This window comes from Vipera ursinii (assembly GCF_947247035.1).
Source record: "Vipera ursinii genome assembly, chromosome: 8".
NCBI lineage: Eukaryota > Metazoa > Chordata > Lepidosauria > Squamata > Viperidae > Vipera > Vipera ursinii.
The window spans coordinates 20,770,763-20,789,389 of record NC_139519.1 but is presented as its reverse complement, the minus strand read 5'-3'; the positions used below and the strand labels follow the sequence as shown (position 1 = coordinate 20,789,389).

General features: G+C 39.7%; 1 protein-coding gene across 1 annotated transcript in view; it reads left to right on the top strand.

Annotated features, from left to right (window-relative positions):
- The window catches only part of LOC310643926 (opioid-binding protein/cell adhesion molecule homolog), a gene marked incomplete at its 5' end in the record, with an annotated part of 549,587 nt that extends 544,231 nt beyond the window's left edge, over nucleotides 1-5,356 (top strand). The window contains one exon of the mRNA XM_083368625.1: nucleotides 4,760-5,356. Coding sequence (XP_083224751.1) covers nucleotides 4,760-4,860 — 101 coding nt within the window. The 3' untranslated portion in view covers nucleotides 4,861-5,356. The remainder of the gene's footprint in view (nucleotides 1-4,759) is intronic.
- Nucleotides 5,357-18,627: the final 13,271 nt, after the last annotated feature.

Genomic DNA, 18,627 nt, shown 5'->3' with positions numbered 1-18,627 from the left:
CTCATGGTTCTAGGCCAGGGGCAGGCAACCTTGGCTCTTTATGTCTCGTGGACTTCAACTTCCAGAATTCCTGAGCCAGCCATGCTGGCTTAGGAATTCTGGGAGTTGAAGTCCACGAGTCATAAAAGAGCCAAGTTTGCCCACCCCTGGTCTAGGCCAACTCACCACGGGACAATCCTATATTAATCATTTCCTTCACTTACTTTTATTATTGGTGACCATATTTTCATCAAAACTATTCTAACTCTTGCATTACTGGATTGGCTTTATTTTATTATTATTGGCCGCAGTTCTGTCGAAATTAATTTAAGTGTTATATTTGTTGAATTGTCCCGTGGCAAGATGACTGCACTGAGTGGTCCCTTTCCAGTTGCCCCAGAACAGCGTATCTGAAAATGAGAACTATATAACATTTCCAAGCTATCCAGTTAAAAAAAAAAGTTATTCATTTTGCAAATGGAAAATAACAACTGCGTTGGCACTCTTGTGGCCTTTTGCTTCCCCCTTAATAGCCAGAGACATGGAAACAGAGGATATTGCACATATACACCATAAAACTACCATTAGCATAAAAGGTTAAAAAAAAATAAAAGTTGAACAATAATAACAAGCATCAATGAGTACAATATACAACAACAACAAAAAAATGAAAACATATAAAAGCTACAGTCGTGGTCTAATGTGTGTTCCAGCTTTTTGAGGGATCAAGAGACACACATCTTTGAAGACCCCAGAGAGAAGGATGCATATCAACTTTTGGGTGCCTCCAATGAGATCTCTCTCTCTTTTTTCTTTCTTAATAGCTTAGAGAAATGAGATGAAAATAACCCAGTGACATTTAACAGAGAAATGAAAAGTTACCCTCTTAGGAAACAGAAGTGAAACAGAAATCAAATGCACAGGTGTAGAATTGGGGCACCTGACTTGACAATAATACTCATGACAACATTCTTGGTATAGTAAAGTGATTGCAAACTGATTTGGAGCTGGCTGTTTGATGAGTGGCAATTTAAAAAGACCAATGCAGTTTTAGGTTGCATTAACAAAAGAATGTGGTTTTTTTGTGAATGAATGCAGTAAAGACTAGTATTTCCAAGAGGGAGGGGCTGCCTTCCAGAGGAGTAAGGGGCAACTAGACCAATGGAGTGTGCCAACAAGTTATTTCTGCAGAAAGATCAGTTATTACTAAAAGGATGAAATCTTTTGAGAGAAGTCAGGCCAAAACTATATACAGGTGGTCCTCCCCTTATAACCACAATGGAGTCCAAAATTTATGTTCCTAAGTAAGACATTTGTTAAGCGGGTTTTTCTACATTTTACGACTAATGTTAAGCTATTTTTTTTTTGCCACCGTCGTTAGTTCTTCATAACTTGCATGCTGGAAATTTCTTCTTCCAGGAAGGACATAGAAAAAAAACTTCAGGCAACGCTACCGCCACCATCAACTATATTATTAAGAACAGCAGCGCAATTATCCAGGTTTCATTTCCATTTGTAGTTTTTTTTTAAGTGGGTTGGGTTTGTGTTTTTTTTTGTTTTTAGTAGTCTACCCATGTGCAGTGGTCCTTATTAATTTTTCACTAGACTGGTGCCTCTCAGCTTAAGCCACATCTGAAAGCAGCCGTTTTCATATATATTGGAACGAGAGGAAAAAAGAGGCAAAAGACGGTGGAAGGGAGGTGAGCAATTGCCCTCACCATGGAGCAAAAAAACCCACGACAAGGTTATAAAACATTGAAGAGCAGTTAGTGCATAAAGGTTTCCAGATGGGAGGCGGCGGCACAGATGTGTTCTATTCTAGGATTCCAGTCAATCAGCGTTGCTATAAAATTGTAGATTAATGAATCAAACAGCCTCTTTGGTTGCTAACAGTTGCAGTGGGATTTGGGGAGAAAGGGAAAATAGCCGTGGGGCTTTGCAGCTGAATTCAGCTGAGAGCCTGCACAGAATGTTTCAGTTCTCTGCTAAACTTTTAAAAGCATCCTTAAGAGATAGGAAAAAGAAATGTGCTTCTTGTCTTATTTCCTTCTCTACATTCTGCCCTTTGATGGACTTCGGGATGGGGGAGTTGAAGAGACATGAAACCAAGGAAATATCTTTCCTCATATAGACTAGCCACGACCTTAAGAGCAGCTGCAGTGTTTCAGGGGTTTTTAAACCATCATTTTAAATTAGACGAGCATGGGGATGTTTCCAGCGGTGGAAACCACATCTTCTTTGGGGGAGATCCATCACTCCTTGTCTCCAGAGTTTTTTAAACACAGTTTTTTTTATGCTTTAATGCGTTGCCATTGATATATCGTTACTACAATAGTTATGGCTCTTGGTGCTGCAGCTGTTACAATTGGGATGGGTTTCTCTTTCCGATGCACGGAGTAGATTCACCCTTTGGTTTATATCAGATGCTCTAGGGAGAGGACCAGGATATTAATAAACATGTTTGCATTTTTTTTATTAAATCAGTGTCCTGCACTTTTGCTGATAGGATTGAGCATTGCATCTTATGCCTAGCAATGAGACTCTCTTTTGCGATCCTCTCCCTAGAATAGAATAATAACTTTATTGTCACTTTGAATCTACACTAATCGGCATACATTAAAATGAAACTTCACTGCATACAGGTCTCAAAGGGTCACAACCTCCGATATACACTACATAAATATGACAAAAATAAATAAATAAAGAGTTATGCATACACCCACATATATAATATGACACACACACACACAAAGGAAAAACCCAACAGTCTAGTTAGGGATATGTATACATGTGCATGGCGAGAAAAATGAATCTTGCAAATTTACCAGACGGATGGCATAGGGAACATAGTTATTACAGAATTGGGTAGTCGTGCTAGAAATACTTTAAAACCTCCTCCCAGAGGGGAGCAAAAGAAACAGACCACGAAGTGGGTGTGTGGGGTCTCTAGCAATGCTTTGAGCTCTAAGCACATAGCGCTCATAAGCAGAATCCTGAGTGAGCTGCCTATGATCTTCTTGGCTGTCCCTACCATTCTCCGTTATAGGCATGAAGTAGGAACACATCTGCATGTTGGTGCAGACAGGGACTTTATGTGACACAAGAGCTGAGAATTCAAATTAATTTAAAATATGTTTTGTGCAAACACAGCTGGATTATGAGCCGGCGTGATCCCTGCCCGCAGTGTTTGAGTAAACTAGGAGATGCGCAACCTGTGGTTCCTGCCCATGGTTTGCTCACTGGTGCACTCTTGCGAATCTCATCAACCATCCTTTTAAGCATCTAATTAAATGTAACTTAACATTTAATCAAATTAGCTTATGTTGTGACTGACACCACTACTTTTCCTTCGTCCCAACCACTTTGGGGGATTCAAATTCTGGCATACTGTCGTGTTCAATGGCCAAACTGGTTGTGCATTTTTGTGTGTCTGAGTAAGAGAAAGTGAGAGAGCCTCTATAATTTCAGAAAACTACAGAATTGGAATTTTTGGGATTGTAAATCGAAATATTCCCTACCTCTTTTTCAGCAGAGTGGAGGAAGAAAAGGGCAAAGGAGAATCTTACAGTCTATGACTCATTTACATAATATTATGAATTGTTCCACCTGCTTAATGTGGATGTACTCCAGATGTGGGTGTACCTCTGGGGATTCTAGCCAGGAGACTGGAAAAGGTCCATACATCTGGAAGGCATCCAAGTTGGGGAAGGTAGAACAATGGTCTCAAATGACAGATGAAATCTTGCCTTCAGGAAAAAATAAAGTACCATTGAGTCTATTAACTTGCTATGCATTGAGAAATTTCTACCAAAGCAATATAATATTTCCCAGAGGAAATAAAGCTAGAGAAATCTTTAGGGCAAGATATGCCTACATTACTTCTTAGGAAATTGACTAAGTTTGACCAAAAATAAAGAGGATAGTAATTGAAAGCCTGCCATGCTGGGGAATTGGCTGGCTGGGAAATTCTGGGAGTTGAAGTCCATACGTCTTATAGTTGCCAAGTTTGGACACCCCTGGTTTATACTCTAAAAATCAATGGGGAGAGTAAGCAAAAACTAATGTGTTATTTCACCAGGATCTACATTGAAGTAAAGTCTGGATAATATATAGATTCTCCAACTGTATACTTAATACTTTTCACTGAATTGTAGTTAAGTAATGACCTTGGGAAGGGATGCGGTGGCTCAGTGGGTTAGGACACTGAGCTTGTGGATCAGAAGCTCGGCAGTTTGGCGGGTCGAATCCCGAGTGCTGCGTAACAGAGTGAGCGCCCGATACTCGTCCCAGCTTCTGCCAACCTAGCAGTTCGAAAGCATGTAAAAATGGAAGTAGAAAAATAGGGACCACTATGGTGGGAAGGTAACAGCATTCCGTGTGCCTTTGGCCGGCCACATGACCACGGAGACGTCTTCGGACAAGCGCTGGCTCTTCGGCTTTGAAACGGAGATGAGCACCGGCCCCTAGAGTCAGAAATGACTAGCACGCATGTGCGGGGGAAACTTTACCTTTACCTTTAATGATCTTGGGACAAGTCTAACAATTATACCCAAGACCTTCAAAGACCATATTTGGCCATCAAAACCTTTGCTCAGCCTTCTGCCCTGAGACTTCTTCCTAAGCCTCTCTGGAACATTTACTGCCTCTTCTAAATTTACCTTATGATTTCAGGTGTTTCTCAGAATTCTCCTAGATATTTCCAGGGGCGGGGAAGGGATTTCATTTTGCTAATGACCAATGTCTTTTTTTCCTTTTTTTTTGTTTCTGTCATTCGATCCAGGCCCAGGAGCAGTACACGATGGCAACAACGCAGCTTCCAGAGCGATGGCTTGCATCTGGCTATCGGGAGCTCTCTTTGCTTATTTCCTGCTCAAGTTTTGATTAAAAAAAAAGTGAGGATCCTTGCAAATGCTGCCTGGTTTCTCCCACACCACAGACTCTTAGCTATCCACACTGTTGGGGAAACCGGAGAAAGGAAACCGGTCTACAGCTTGATTTTATTGCTGGGGAGGACCAGGGGAGGGAAGGGCATCCTGATTCCAGGCCAACCACCCTTTTGGGATCAAGTTCATCACAAACATTTCCCAAACCCAAATTAGATTTCATGTCTTTCCTCAACCATTCCATCCTCCCTAAACGTCCCGTCTGTGTGTGTGTGGGGGGGGGGGAATCACAACTTCTCCTTTCTACAACTGAATGCTTCTGCACCAAGCCTGCCCAAATATCCCTGGAAGAAGAGATGCCTTGGTCCAAGAGATCCTGTCCCTCAAGCAAGTCAACAAAGCATCCACTTCCTTCCGTGTCTCCTTGACCAATGGGACTGCCCCCTTTTTTTAATGATAACGCTGTATATATATATATCTGTTCATGCTTCAAAGTGTCCACTCACATTCTGGATTCTCACTTCCCCTTTGGTTGGTTCTCTGAAGACCTTTGCTACCGTTGCAGTCTTTGCAAGCCTCCCCAGGATGTGGGTTACATGAGGGATGGAAGTGGTGGTGGTGGACCATGTTGCACTTTAAGAAGCAGACTATGAGTTACTCAACTGCTGGGAGGGTTGGAAGCTCCCCTCTCCTCTTCACTACTAAAAAAAACCCTGAACCTGGAGTGATGGAATGGCAAGTCAAGCACATCCCATTTATCAGCCTCATTGGACCATCGTTCTGTTCATTCATCCATTCATCCATCCAATTATCCATCCATCTGCCTTCCCAGTCATTTATTTGCCATATTAATCAATTTATCAATGTAATTATCTGATGAGCTTATTTTTTTAATCCAAATTGTTCCTCTTCAGTTCCCCATCCATTCTTCCAACATCTATCAGTCTGATCACCTTCATTGAGCCCTGCCATTAGCTAGACAAATTTTTAATTCCTCATTATTCAACCCATTATTAGTTTTAACGTTCTGCTGCAGTGTTTCGGCCTTCTTTGCTGCAGAGGGAAGGCACGGAGATGGTCCGCAAATTATCAAAATGAATAATATAGATGAAGAAAAGGCACAGTAAAAAAATAATAATCAAAGAACAGGCACAGACAATGGAATAATATTTTGGAACATGTTGGCATCAGCAATTGTGTCATTCCATGGATTTTAAGCCTTTTGCATTCTTGGCCATATCACCCCAGCCAAACATTTCCATTGTCAAGCATTGCCTTAAAAGAATTCAAGCTAAAGTGCTGAATCTAATGGGGAAATATTTGCCATCCTTTCCAGTGCCCCCAGTTTTCTACTGCACATAGACATTCAAAGACACTCATTGTTTTTCATTATCCAGAAATAGCAATGGGATTGCCTCTCCACCCCAAACGTGGCCAAGCCACCCCAGAAAAAAAACAAAAACAAAAAACCTTTGTGTTTGTTATCTTACAAATCCACCCTCGGAAGCTGTTGGAGGCCAATTACTTTGCTAGTTTCTTCCGATTAGTTGTACATTTCTTCGGAAACCTCTCTGGAACAGAAGGGTTTTGCACAGCAACTTAGGTTCCAAGCATTTAATTAACACTGCAGAAACAGGAGAAAAAAACAACAAATCAGAGATGGGAAGAAGCAAAGGAGGAGGAGGAGATCCATATGATTTTGTGTGTGCCTCTTTGGTTTCTTCACTAGCCCTGCAGAGCAGCTAAAGACTTGTTCAGGTCACTGTTTTGTAAAAGCACCCTGGATGCTTCCTGAAAATTCTTCCCCAGCTCTTCTTTCTGGATGATCCAAGGTTCAAATTGCTTCTGTCTGCACAAAAAAAGTCCTAAACCTTGTAGGAAAGGATTTTGCTTCCTACAAGGAAAGAAGAAAAAAAAGGCTTTTGTTTGTATTGGTGATGGGATATTTGTGGATGTCTGGAGTAAACAAGAATTTTTTAAAAAACCTACTAACATTACAGACCATTGTTAGAAAGAAATATCAACCAATAGGTAGTTCTAATCTATAGAGTGTTAAGAAGAACGCTGACATGACTCATTTCAAATCAAGACCCTGATCAAGTCTGGACAACTGGGATGAGTGAAGTCATCTGCACAAAGATGACCATGGAGGGGAGCCAAGTTCCCAAATGTCTACTTTGTACCTTTTCTTTGGTGAAGGCTCTTTCTTAGCTGGAAACCAAGATGGGGAAATAATTCATTCTTCCTGATGTTATGTTTTTCTCTTGGGGAACGTTCTCAGTAGGTGGATGGTTCCAAGACTGTCTTCTTCAGCCACACCCTGAAAAGCAGTAAGGACGTATGGCAGCCACTGTACTGAGCTGCTGTCAGCTGTGTCCTGGCAACCCCAAACTGACCTTGTGAGTGACTGGTTCAAATTCTCAATGGGTTTACATGGATAAGTAAAGAGATGTGCCATTCAAAGTGTTTAGCTTATCGCTACATGTACAACACAATTCAAAGAGCCTGATGTTTACTTAAAAAAAATATTTGGGTGGTATATTCATATTTAAAACTTGGGAAGGGTCAGGGCCTGGTTTTTAGAGGAGAGATGGAAACAGAGACACCCCAACTGCATTATTATTGAATGTACAGACGTTGTCATCCCATAACTTATTTTACTATCCATAGTGGCCCGGTTCTTCGGATTTCAAGAAAAGAAGTCATCAGACCTGGAATTGGTTGGTTTTTGGGGGGTGGGTGTGGGTGGGGGTGGGGGGTGGGGACAGAGAGGGAAATATAAAAAGCTGGAGAACATGGCTTTCATGACAATGTCCTTCTCTTGTCCATGTTGGTTGATACTTTCTTTCCCATATATGATGCCAGTGATAGAGCACAACTTTCTCTGTTCAACTTTGAGGTGATTCATATACTGAAATAGCCTCTGAAAGCTTATGCCACAATTTGCCCTCGAAGTGTCATCAGATGCTGTGTTGTTTTCATGTGATCATGGTGTCATGAAGAGCCTCAGTGCCATAAAGCTTTTTTTGGAGTCTGATTTCATCTCTACTCGAAAGTCTATTTAATGCAAAAGAGATTTTTGTCCCTGCAGATACCACTGAGCTATATTTGGCCAAAGACTTCCTTCTTCGCCCTAGAATTAAAAATAGGCAGCTAGATACCTATAAATGCTCAGAAAGATGATGGCTTTTCCTTCACTTTTAGAAAATTTGGAAAAAAAGATGCATTTTATCCTAAAGTCCAACAACAAGCATATACACAGAGCGACAAACACTAACTTGCTCACATTTGTGTTGAAAGCACCTAAGGCACTAAGTGAAAGGATTAGCTGATGACATCACCGTTGCCCAGAGATGCCCATTTGGGGGGTGGGCTGCCTTCATGTCCCTATTAATGTGCCCACCAAATTAGTACCTACGTATCTTATCTACTTGTGATTACACACTTTCAAGTTGCTAGGTTGGCAGGAGCTGGAGCGAATGATGGGAGCTCACCCCGCCACACAGCAGCACTGGGGGCTCAAACACAGGCTTGCTGATTGCTGATTGCTCACCCAGTGTCCTAACCATGTGAGTCACCGCGCTCACACTAACTCCTAGTCAACTCTTGGTTTGACTTAACCACAAACTTGTAGGACTGAATTGGATGCCCCTGGATCAAACTAAAGGGCCTATTTTTCATAAACAGGTCATCATGCCTTTATCCACTTAAAGTATCTATAGGGCTGCCCAGAAACTGATAAGATCAGCAAAGCAAAGGAATTTAAATTGTTTAAAATCATGCCTAGAAAACATTTGTGGGTTTAATGTGTATCAGAGTTATTCTGCAATCAGCACTAGACAACTCTGCTTTGGCAATTCCAATCCAGCAGCATTGTGTTTTTCTACATGTTTCCCCTTGTCTTAGAAGATCAAACCAGCCCCTTGGGATGGAACTAAGCTCAGTGGAAGGAAAGTGAAGAACACTCTAGCTGTAAGTAATTCTCTTGGAGAATTGCAACGGGGGAATGAACTACTCTTCCTGAATTAAGTGCACTGACATTCTGGTGACACACCACATGCTAAGTTTGCTGAAGAATGATTCAAGTTAAGTGCCTGATGTGTTCAACTATTTTCCACATGCCTCTATAAGAATGCTTTTGGGTTTATGAGAAACATTTTCAAGGTGAAAAACTTCAAGCAACTCTTGCACCAACTATGAGACGGTCAAGGCCACAGTGGGCCTCAATCTGTTTCCAGGAGGACTTGTATGAAGCTGCCATATATAAAGGCAGATTGGTAAATCACACCCTTTGGTTTCAAGTAGACCATAGTTATAGGTGATAAATTTCTTTGCTTTATATGCCTACGTAAAAGTGAATAGACACAAGGTTGCAGACATTGAGATGAATCTTTAAAAAAATATATGGCACAAAAAAACCTTCATTGAAATTGAAGATATGTAAATGGAGACTAACAAAAGTTTTGATGCTTTAGTTTGCTGTATCAGTCTAAGCACTTTCAAGGAGATTTTATATATGACTAAGAAGAGTCTGTTCCCATGAAATAGTGGGTGATTTCTGCAGAGAATATAAAAACCTGCTTTCACCGCTTGATTACAGCTCAAGAGTTTTAGGCAGAATTATTTTCATAACCATTCATGGATGCTATTCATGCAAAACAGATGTCCCAGCACGGAAGTTCTCTCTTACTTGCTTTGTCCTGGATACATGATAAATTTTGTCAGAATATCTACTTTCACCTCAGATCCCCTCCCCTCTGTTCTTACCAGTGGTAATCACAGTCATTAGTTGAAGTAGTCCTTAACAATCATTCACTTAGTGGCCATTTGAAGTTACAATGACTTATGTACGGCTGTTGCAGCCTCCTCACAATCACATGACCAAAATTACAACGGTTGCCTTGCTTAGCAACAGAACTTCTGGTCAAGAACTGCTTATATGGCCTGGAGTAAGATGAAATGAAGTTTTGTTTTTTTTACACTATTAACTACTTGTGCTAATACAGCTTACACATTGCGTTGGATTATTAAGTCCACTGAAGTCGATCCAAAGTTCCTCTAAAAGGAGGGTGTTTTGCACCTTGCTGGGGGGGAAAAAAAGCTCTTCTCTTCCATGTGAGATCACACAGGTTGTATTTACAAAAATGAAACTATTTTGTTGCTAGCTCCTGCTTGACTCTTTCTATCAGGCACAGAAGTTCTTATTTTGGCTTGTGCAATACAATCAGCATTTCCGAAACTGGTTTGTTTCTCTCCTAAGGAGGCTGAAAGAGAAGTCCATTTCTTTACTTATCCCTGGCTTTTGTGTGTGTGAGAGAGAGAGACAGAGAGAAAGAGAGAGACAAACCTGGAATGATGGTCTACGTGTGTGAATTAAGCACCTTCCTATTATTTAGTTTAGATGCTTCCCCCAATAGAAGGAATCAAATCGCTTTCATTAGTTGTTTATTATAAGAGAAGACTTCTTTTTAAGACATCTCAACACACCCATAATGTGTTGGACTAGCTTTTCACCTTATATGTAGCCTGATATATTTTGATGAAGAGAGGGAAAAACCATGGAAATGTTACCTATCCAAATCGAACTGTGCAAATAGGCCATTATTTTAAAAACCCAGCCTCTTAGGATAATAAAACAGGAAATATTTCTTTCCAGTTTTTGTGGTTGAGTAACTGCCAACAATTAAAAATACAGGAAATTTATTCCAACCTCCCCTTTCCCCTTTCCCTTAACCACCTAGCTCAGAAGAAGAATAAACCAAGATTTAGGCTAGCTAGTTCTTTTCTCATAGGCCATTCCAAGTTCCCCGTTTTCAGTAAACTGGAATATATTGCCAAAATGATCCAACTTCAAAACTTTTCCAATGTTTTATGAAAAATTAGAACTTATTTCAAACTTGGTTTGTTTGCAGTGTAAATCAGTTAACTAAAGAGGAAAGGGTCATGGCTTATTCCTCCTTTGGCTGGGGGAACTGACCTTTAGTCCTTTTTGGTTGATGGTGTCATGGATTCATATGAGGTGCACTTTCCTCATGTGAGCAGATAGCCACCATTTCACACCTGGATTCCTGATCACCTCTTGGCTCACACTGCTGATCAGAAACTATTTCTGGTGTTCCATGCTTTCTGTTTCAACACTTTGTGATTGCACTTTCAGTTGCATCAATTGTTGGTCTTTAAACAAGGAAGCCATTGCCTCCTTGTAGAACCACTGCTTGCTGCTCAAGCCTACACTGAGCCTTTACTTTGCAGAAAAAATCTGCTCTCAAAAAGTGAACTAAAATGCAGACTGCAAGTCAAGACACATTTCAACCTAGTTACGCTATCAACTGAATTTAAGACACTTACGCATTCTTGGATGTGACCTCTCCTCCTTCAGTAAATGAAATGATTAATATCAAATAAGTATGTGGGCCATCAGCCTAACCAAGACAGAGGTACCCACTAGAAGACAGCTGTATCCAGCACTATCTGTAATTCTATTTTTTATTTTTTATTTTATTTTATTTTTTAAAAAAATGCAATTGCAGTTCATATAGCAGTCCTAAATTTCATTTAGGTTTTTGTGTGATTCTGTAAGGCTCAAATGAAGTCCTTTGAAGAGCTAAGAGCCATTCCATATAATCATAATATTAAAAAAATATGGATGTTCAATCTTCCATTGGTTGCTTATATTATTGAATAAATAAATATTCACAAGGATTCAGAGATCCCTGCTCATTCATAGGAGTGTAAAATTCTCCTTGGAGATATGCATCACCTTGCTCGTGGTCCAAAGGCTCATTTTGTGCATTTCAATATCCTCGCGGATATCTGTCTCTGTTGAAATAAACACAGAATCCCTATGGATGTATTAAAAGCTCTTGTGCCAAGGATGCAAACCAATAAAGTACATGTGGTTTGCTTTGATATCATTTCGTAAAAATAGCCAATATATTAAACTGAAGGCCAAACCTACACCAGTGAGTATTAGTCAGATCTTTCTCAAAATTCTTCTATCCTGTGTACCGTATACTCATGATTCTGAATTACTGTAAGTAGACACTATTCATGAAGCTTCTTCTTCACCGGACTGAAACAAATAACTTACTCTTTGAGTTAAGCAAATAACTGACAAAAAAAGTAATCCCAGAACAGGTGAAAAATAATTTCTGTTATTTACCCATACCAGAAAGCATTTTTTTCCTTTCAAACAAAACAAAACAAATTATTGTGCAATGTAAAAGTGCAATTGTGAGGAATCTTGTTGGTTGTATGAAAAACGTTACCTGTCCATTTCAGAGTCCTTATCTTTGCTAGACCTAATACAGGTTCTGTGACTTATCAATAGTGCAATTCTTCTAGCTGTATCAAAGCTATGGGCTGTGCATATTGTTTTCACACAGTTTTCTCCTATAAAAAGAAACAGACAATAGTAAATAAATTTTCGGTGTTCAAATGCTTTAATGAGGAAAAAAAAAGGTATAATCCAATGGAAGTTTTCCAAGCATTATTATTATTATTATTATTTTCCTTTTATTCTGTCAGCCTTCTAGAGATACTTTTTTAAAAGTTTATTTTTAATTTCTTAAAGCAAATGAAGTCAAGTCTCTCTCTTTTATTTTCCTGTCAATAATCGTATTAAAAAAAGGTGAATATACTACCTGAAATTTTGTGCATGTTACATTGTAGTTGTAACCTTTTCTAATTCAGAAAGAATAAGAGATGGTTGTGATTGTGCAGTGTATCAATAAAGTTTGGAGAAGTTTGTACCTTTTGGGGAAAATTTTATCTGAGATCTGGTTTTATACCCTAACTGTATACCCTAGAGAAATCTTTCTCAACTTTATTATTTATTTGTTTATTTGTTTATTTATGCCCATGGTCCCCTTCCATCCTTTCTTTCTCTGTGGTGCCCCCCCCATACAAGTCTTAGTACCAGATAAGGAAAACCATATTAATTTGTGAATTTCCTGACACCAACAAGACAAGATTTGCACTATAATACACTTTGCTTTCTTGTGCCCCCTCCTTGGCACATGCCATGACTGCCCCATTACATGTTTTTCATCTGTGGCCCCCATAAAATACCCTTGGGCCCTTCTTAGGATCTGCCACCCTTCCAGATTTACATGAAATAAGATTACTTGTCAATGATGATCATTCTATGACCTATGCACTAAAAATAACACATCGCACACAAACAGGGAACAATCTGCAATCTTTCCCTTCTTGTCATCCTTGGCTGAAACTAAATTCTGGAAATTCCTTGTGTGTTTTTGTGTGTGTATGTGTGTCCAAAAACCAAGAAATAGGTTGTGATTCCTGTAAGCAGCGGTGCCACACCTACAGACTGAATCTTGCCAAACTAAAGCATGTTAACACCACCATAAGGTACATGCTGTGGGTAACTGTTAGGGAGGAGCTGTCTTCACCTTCTTTCTGTCACACAAACTATCTGAATTGAGTTGCCTCTTGCTCCTCTGGAATGCACCCCCTCCTTCCTGGGAATGCGGACTACACTCCATCTCCATCATCTCCATCTCTCTCTCTCTCTCTCTCTCTCTCTCTCTCTCTCTCTCTCTCTCTCTCTCTCTCTCTCTCTCTCTCTCTCTCTCAGAGAAAGAGACTATATATGAATAGATACATGAGTAGCAGATAATTTATCCATGTACACATGAGCCCACACATTAAAATTAATTGTTTGTAAAATAAGATGCCTAATTTATAGGATTAATTAATCCTCTGTATGCATTACCAACTGTTCACTTTTACATACAGAGTGCTCTCACACACTACACAAACACACATACTCTCCTTCCAGCAGAAACATTAAAAAGAAAAAAACACCAATAGTTTGAGGGGACAAAATAGTTATACCGGGAAGAGAAGAGGCAGTGGAAACACAATGTAGGTGAAGAGAGGGATGAAGAAGGAAGCAGAAAAGAGAACAGGCATTTAGGCATTAGGGAAAAGGGATTAAAATCATCAAGCCGACAGTCCCTCCTGAATAACAGCTTGTAAAAGCTACATTTCAAAGGTATCCATGCTTTTAAATAATGATTATGGCAATTATTTTAGCTTCTGAGAAGCTTCTGTCCTCAATAAATGTAACATCTCCTCAATATACAGGTGATAAGAGGTGGGGAAAAACCTTCATCTTTCTATGGAATAAATCTGATAATTTTTTGGTCAGCAACCAAATGTGTCAAGTATAATAATAATAATAATAATAATAATAATAATAATAATAATAATAATAATAATAATAATAATAATAATAATAATATAACACTTTGCCTTTCCAATACACATCAAAGACTGGTGTTAGAGATTTCCATTACATATTGCCTTATTTTTTATAAAAAGGTAAAGAATTCCCTGCAGATTTTACTCTGCTAGTCGTTGCCGACTATAGGGAATGGTGCTTATCACTACTTCAAGGCCACTGAGCCAGTGCTGTCCGAAGACATTTCTGTGATCATGTGGCCAACATGACATCACAGAGACCTGTTACCTTCCCACCAAAGTGGTAACTATTTATCTACTCGCACTTGCATGCTTTTGAACAGCCTAGGTTGGCAAGAGCTGGGGTGATAACAGGCGCTCAACCCATCCTGTGGTGCTCAGGTCTCAAGTCTGGGCTGCCGACTTTCCAGCCAACAAGCCCAGCATCTTAACTGCTGAGCCACCGAACCACCCATATTGTCTTATGCCTACGTGAATTACCAGAATCTAAGGGTATTGCAGATGGTAGATGGAGGCCCTTATCTAAATCACAATCAGCTACTTTTGGCAACGTGGTGCCTTTCTGGTAGCCATATTGGCTGGAAATAGTAGGAACTATTGTCCAACACCGCTGAAAGATTCCCTTGCAGCGTCTAAGTATAAAATGGAAGGCAGTGAGAAGCTGCTTAGGATGAGTACTTTTGTTAAAAGTCAAATGTACTTCACCCAGTCAGACTTTCCACCCCAGACTTTCCCTGTGTCTTCAAGTTCCAGTATCTTCGGCCTACCTAGTGAGATATTTGCAAATTATGGGAAGATCACAGATTTGGATTAACTTGAATTAGACCTGGCTTCCCAAGCAGGTCCTCTGAAGCTGCTCAGAAAATAGACTTCTTGGTCCATCATGTTGTTTTGTTCCTGCAGCCCCACCAGGACTGTGGTGGCGGCCTTTATTTGCTAACCAAAGCACTTTATAATAAAAGTTTTGCCCAAATCACATGAAGTTGGGCATGGTGCAAAAATGTATAGGAAAGAATAAGGTACAAATCTCAACCAGATAATAGGAACACTTGAATGAAATAAACTTGTTATGATAAGGGCTTCTTTTTTCCCCAGCTATTCTTAATCATTGTCCCAGCCAACGAACAAAAATCATCTTTTCGTCTAGCTGTTCCTACACAAGTTAGGTATATTGCTTCTATACTCAATCCACCAGTCTCCACCTCCACCAATCACATAAAACCAGGGTTTTTTTTCGTCATAGAACGCTCAGAACGGAGTTCCAGCACCTTTTTTGGATGGAACCTTGTAGGGGAGGCAAGGTGGGTTGTGTGACATGTGTGAGTTCCGGCACCTTTTTCTTTTACAAAAAAAGCACTGCATAAAACCATTTATTTCCAATTACTTAAGTTGCCACAGAAATTAAAAAAGGAATCCTACACTCCAGTCTCTCTTCCCCCCCCCCAATCCTTTTCTTGCCTATCTATTCATCTCCCTAGCCAAGCACAGTCTTCTCCTTCATCGTATCCTTCCATCTCTGTCTGGACAATCCATTCTCGCCTATCTATCCATCTATCTGCCTGGCTTGCTTTAAAACTCAGCTCGTACCACTTTACAGAAACATGTCTGCATAATGAAAACTTTCAGCTTATCTCTCCTTCAGCCTTCAGCCAAGAAAACTTAATGCAGCTACAATGCCCCAGTTAAAATGAAATGATAAAGAAAGAGTATCTTGTCTAGGAAAAAGCCAGCACATTTGGGCGTTTCTTCTCTTTTTCTTTTTTTTTCTCTTCCTGCCTCGTTTAAATAACTCTTTTGTAAAACAACAGAAATACTCCCCAAGATATAATAGTATTAAAGATGTTGCTTTTTGGTATCGAGAGCTATCAAAAGAATGGGGGGGGGGAACTCAGTAGCTGGGGAGGAAAGGGATTAAGGAAGATCAAAGAGAAAGATGTACTTAATTCCTTGCAACTCACCTTATCTAATTTGTCCATTAGAAGAATTATTTGGATATGCAAAACAGCTACAGTTACAGGGCACATAATTTGCTCTGGACTGTCACTGCTTATTCTTTCACTTCTGTTTAAATTGTACAGGAGGGGAGGAGAAAGTAATGACAGCAGTCTTCCAATATTTGAGGGGCTGCCACAAAGTAGAGGGGAGGGGGGTCAACCTATTTTCCAAAGCACCAGAAGGCAGGACAAGGAAGAATGGATGGAAACTAATCAAAGACAAAAAGGAACCTGGAATTAAGGAGAAATTTCCTAACAGCAAGGACAATTAACCAGTGGAACGGCTTGCCTCCAGAAGTTGAGGGCACGCCATCACTGGAGATTCAAGAAGAGAAATGGACAGCCATTTGTCTCGAATGGTTTAGGGTCTCCTGCTTGACTAGAAGACCTCCAAGATCCCTTCCAACTCTGTTGTTCTGAAAGACCAAATATGCCAGTTTATTCAGGAACTAAAGTAGAGCAAACTTCCCTTAAGTCCAGCTTGATTCATGGACACATCATTAATCATGCACGGTAACAAAAAATATTTGTCTTTACCTTTTTCCAAGGTATATACAGTGGTGGCCAAACTTGTGGAAACCTTTTGGGGAAAGTATAATTTTGAGGTTTGATGACACCTCAATAACACCACTTTTTTTGGGGAGGAGTACCCTAAAGTTATATATCAATAGAAAGATAATTTAATCAAGAATGTAATGCAACAATTATCTGTTTGCTCAATTATCTGTTTTCTATGAAAAGTTATAGCCAAATAACCAGAAAAAGGAATCACAGCTTGCTTAGGTTGATATCAGGTAGCTTTCCTTCATCTGATTGTAGCTAATGAGCATGAGTGTTTAGAGAGCCAATCAGGTGCCATCTTGTTTTGGCAATGAGCCAATCAGATCACAGTAGGATCCAGTTATTGTTGTCATGTATTGAAGCTGAGAGGAGGACATTTGTCAGTGTGTCATGTGATCACTATCAAGTTGGTTGGGGTTTTTTTGTGTGTTCTTTCATTTAGTGAGCTTGTAAAACGTAATAAAATTAAAGTCATGGTGCAAAGAGTTGACCGGTCACCCAGAAAGCAATGTAAAATAGTATTATTAAGTGAACAAGGCTACAGTTATAAAGAAATTCAAAGAAAAATTGATGGGAACTTAACCAAAGGTGGCATTTCTACTGTATGCTTTTCCCAAAAGGTTTCCACAATGTTGGCCACTACTGTATCTTCTCAGTTTGGCCTAGAGTCTTCATATTTGTTGTTAGCGTCCCATCCAATACAAACCAAGCCCTATCCTGCTTAACTTTCAAAAACAGCTAAAGGTGGTTACGTCCAATCTCATCAATAAGCATTGAGGACTGCACAATAAAATGGAAATGAGTATCATCGTCATAACCACAGCTAAAATTGTACAACTAATTGTGCACATGGGACAGCTTGCACCGATATGACAGATACAAATGCAAAGCAGACAAGTGGAAGCATTAAAACTGCTATCGATGCTAAATTTTCCTACTTGATTTAGCAATGTTGTTGATTGTGTCCCTGAACTTATGAGACCTAAACTGCAAGTGCCAGTTTCTATCTTGCTGGTTTAATCAGAGCTTCATGTTGTGTTAAAGAAAATCATGCAAAATTCCATTAAAAATATCAACATGTGGATAAGATGGAAGGAAGGAAGGAAGGAAGGAAGGAAGGAAGGAAGGAAGGAAGGAAGGAAGGAAGGAAGGAAGGAAGGAAGGAAGGAAGGAATTTCTTTTTGGTATGATCTTTTATTGAGAGGCGTTCAATTTATTAGTCAATTGTTGCTTCTGGATACATATGGTAACATCTCTGATTTATCAAGTGAGAAGATGTTGGTACCCAGTACCCAGTTAACCGCCCAGTAACTTACAGTTACGTTTGCAGAGAAGTCTCTTCAACTGTACCTTGCAACTATAACTGCCTTAAATAAAAATGGTGCAAATTCATTTTATACGGTCGGAGGGGCATTATAGCATTGGGCAACTCCAGAGAGTCAATGTAGGGATACGTGGTTTTTTATTTTTGTTTGTTTGTTGTTGTTGTTGTTTGTTAATCACCCTGGATCCAGCAAGAGGATACATGCGGCTATTTAGAATGAGGCAATCTATTTTGACTTTCATTTATTTATTTTCTGAACAATAACAGAACAGAAGAGAACTCCCATTGTATGTAGGCCATGATTGTCTGAGGAAGAAAGACCACCTGCGTTTGTGAAGTGGAGGGGGGCTGAGGCAGGGGAAAAATGGCTTCTTCATCTTGGCTCAGTCTCCCCTTGACAATCTTCAAGGATAGTTTTTGGAAAGTTGGTGAACTTCTTGAGAATATTTGCTGAGTAATTAGAATGGCATTACTCACTTGCAAAATCTGGCATGGTTGCTTTGTATAGATCCATTTTTTAAAACAAAAATATTTGAATGTGTTATATACGCCAGAGAAATTTTGCTTATATCCATAGGCATTGAAAGTCATGTACTGGTCACCAACCAGTAATAACAGCATATACGACATTTACCCCAGGCTACCCCATTCTTTATAT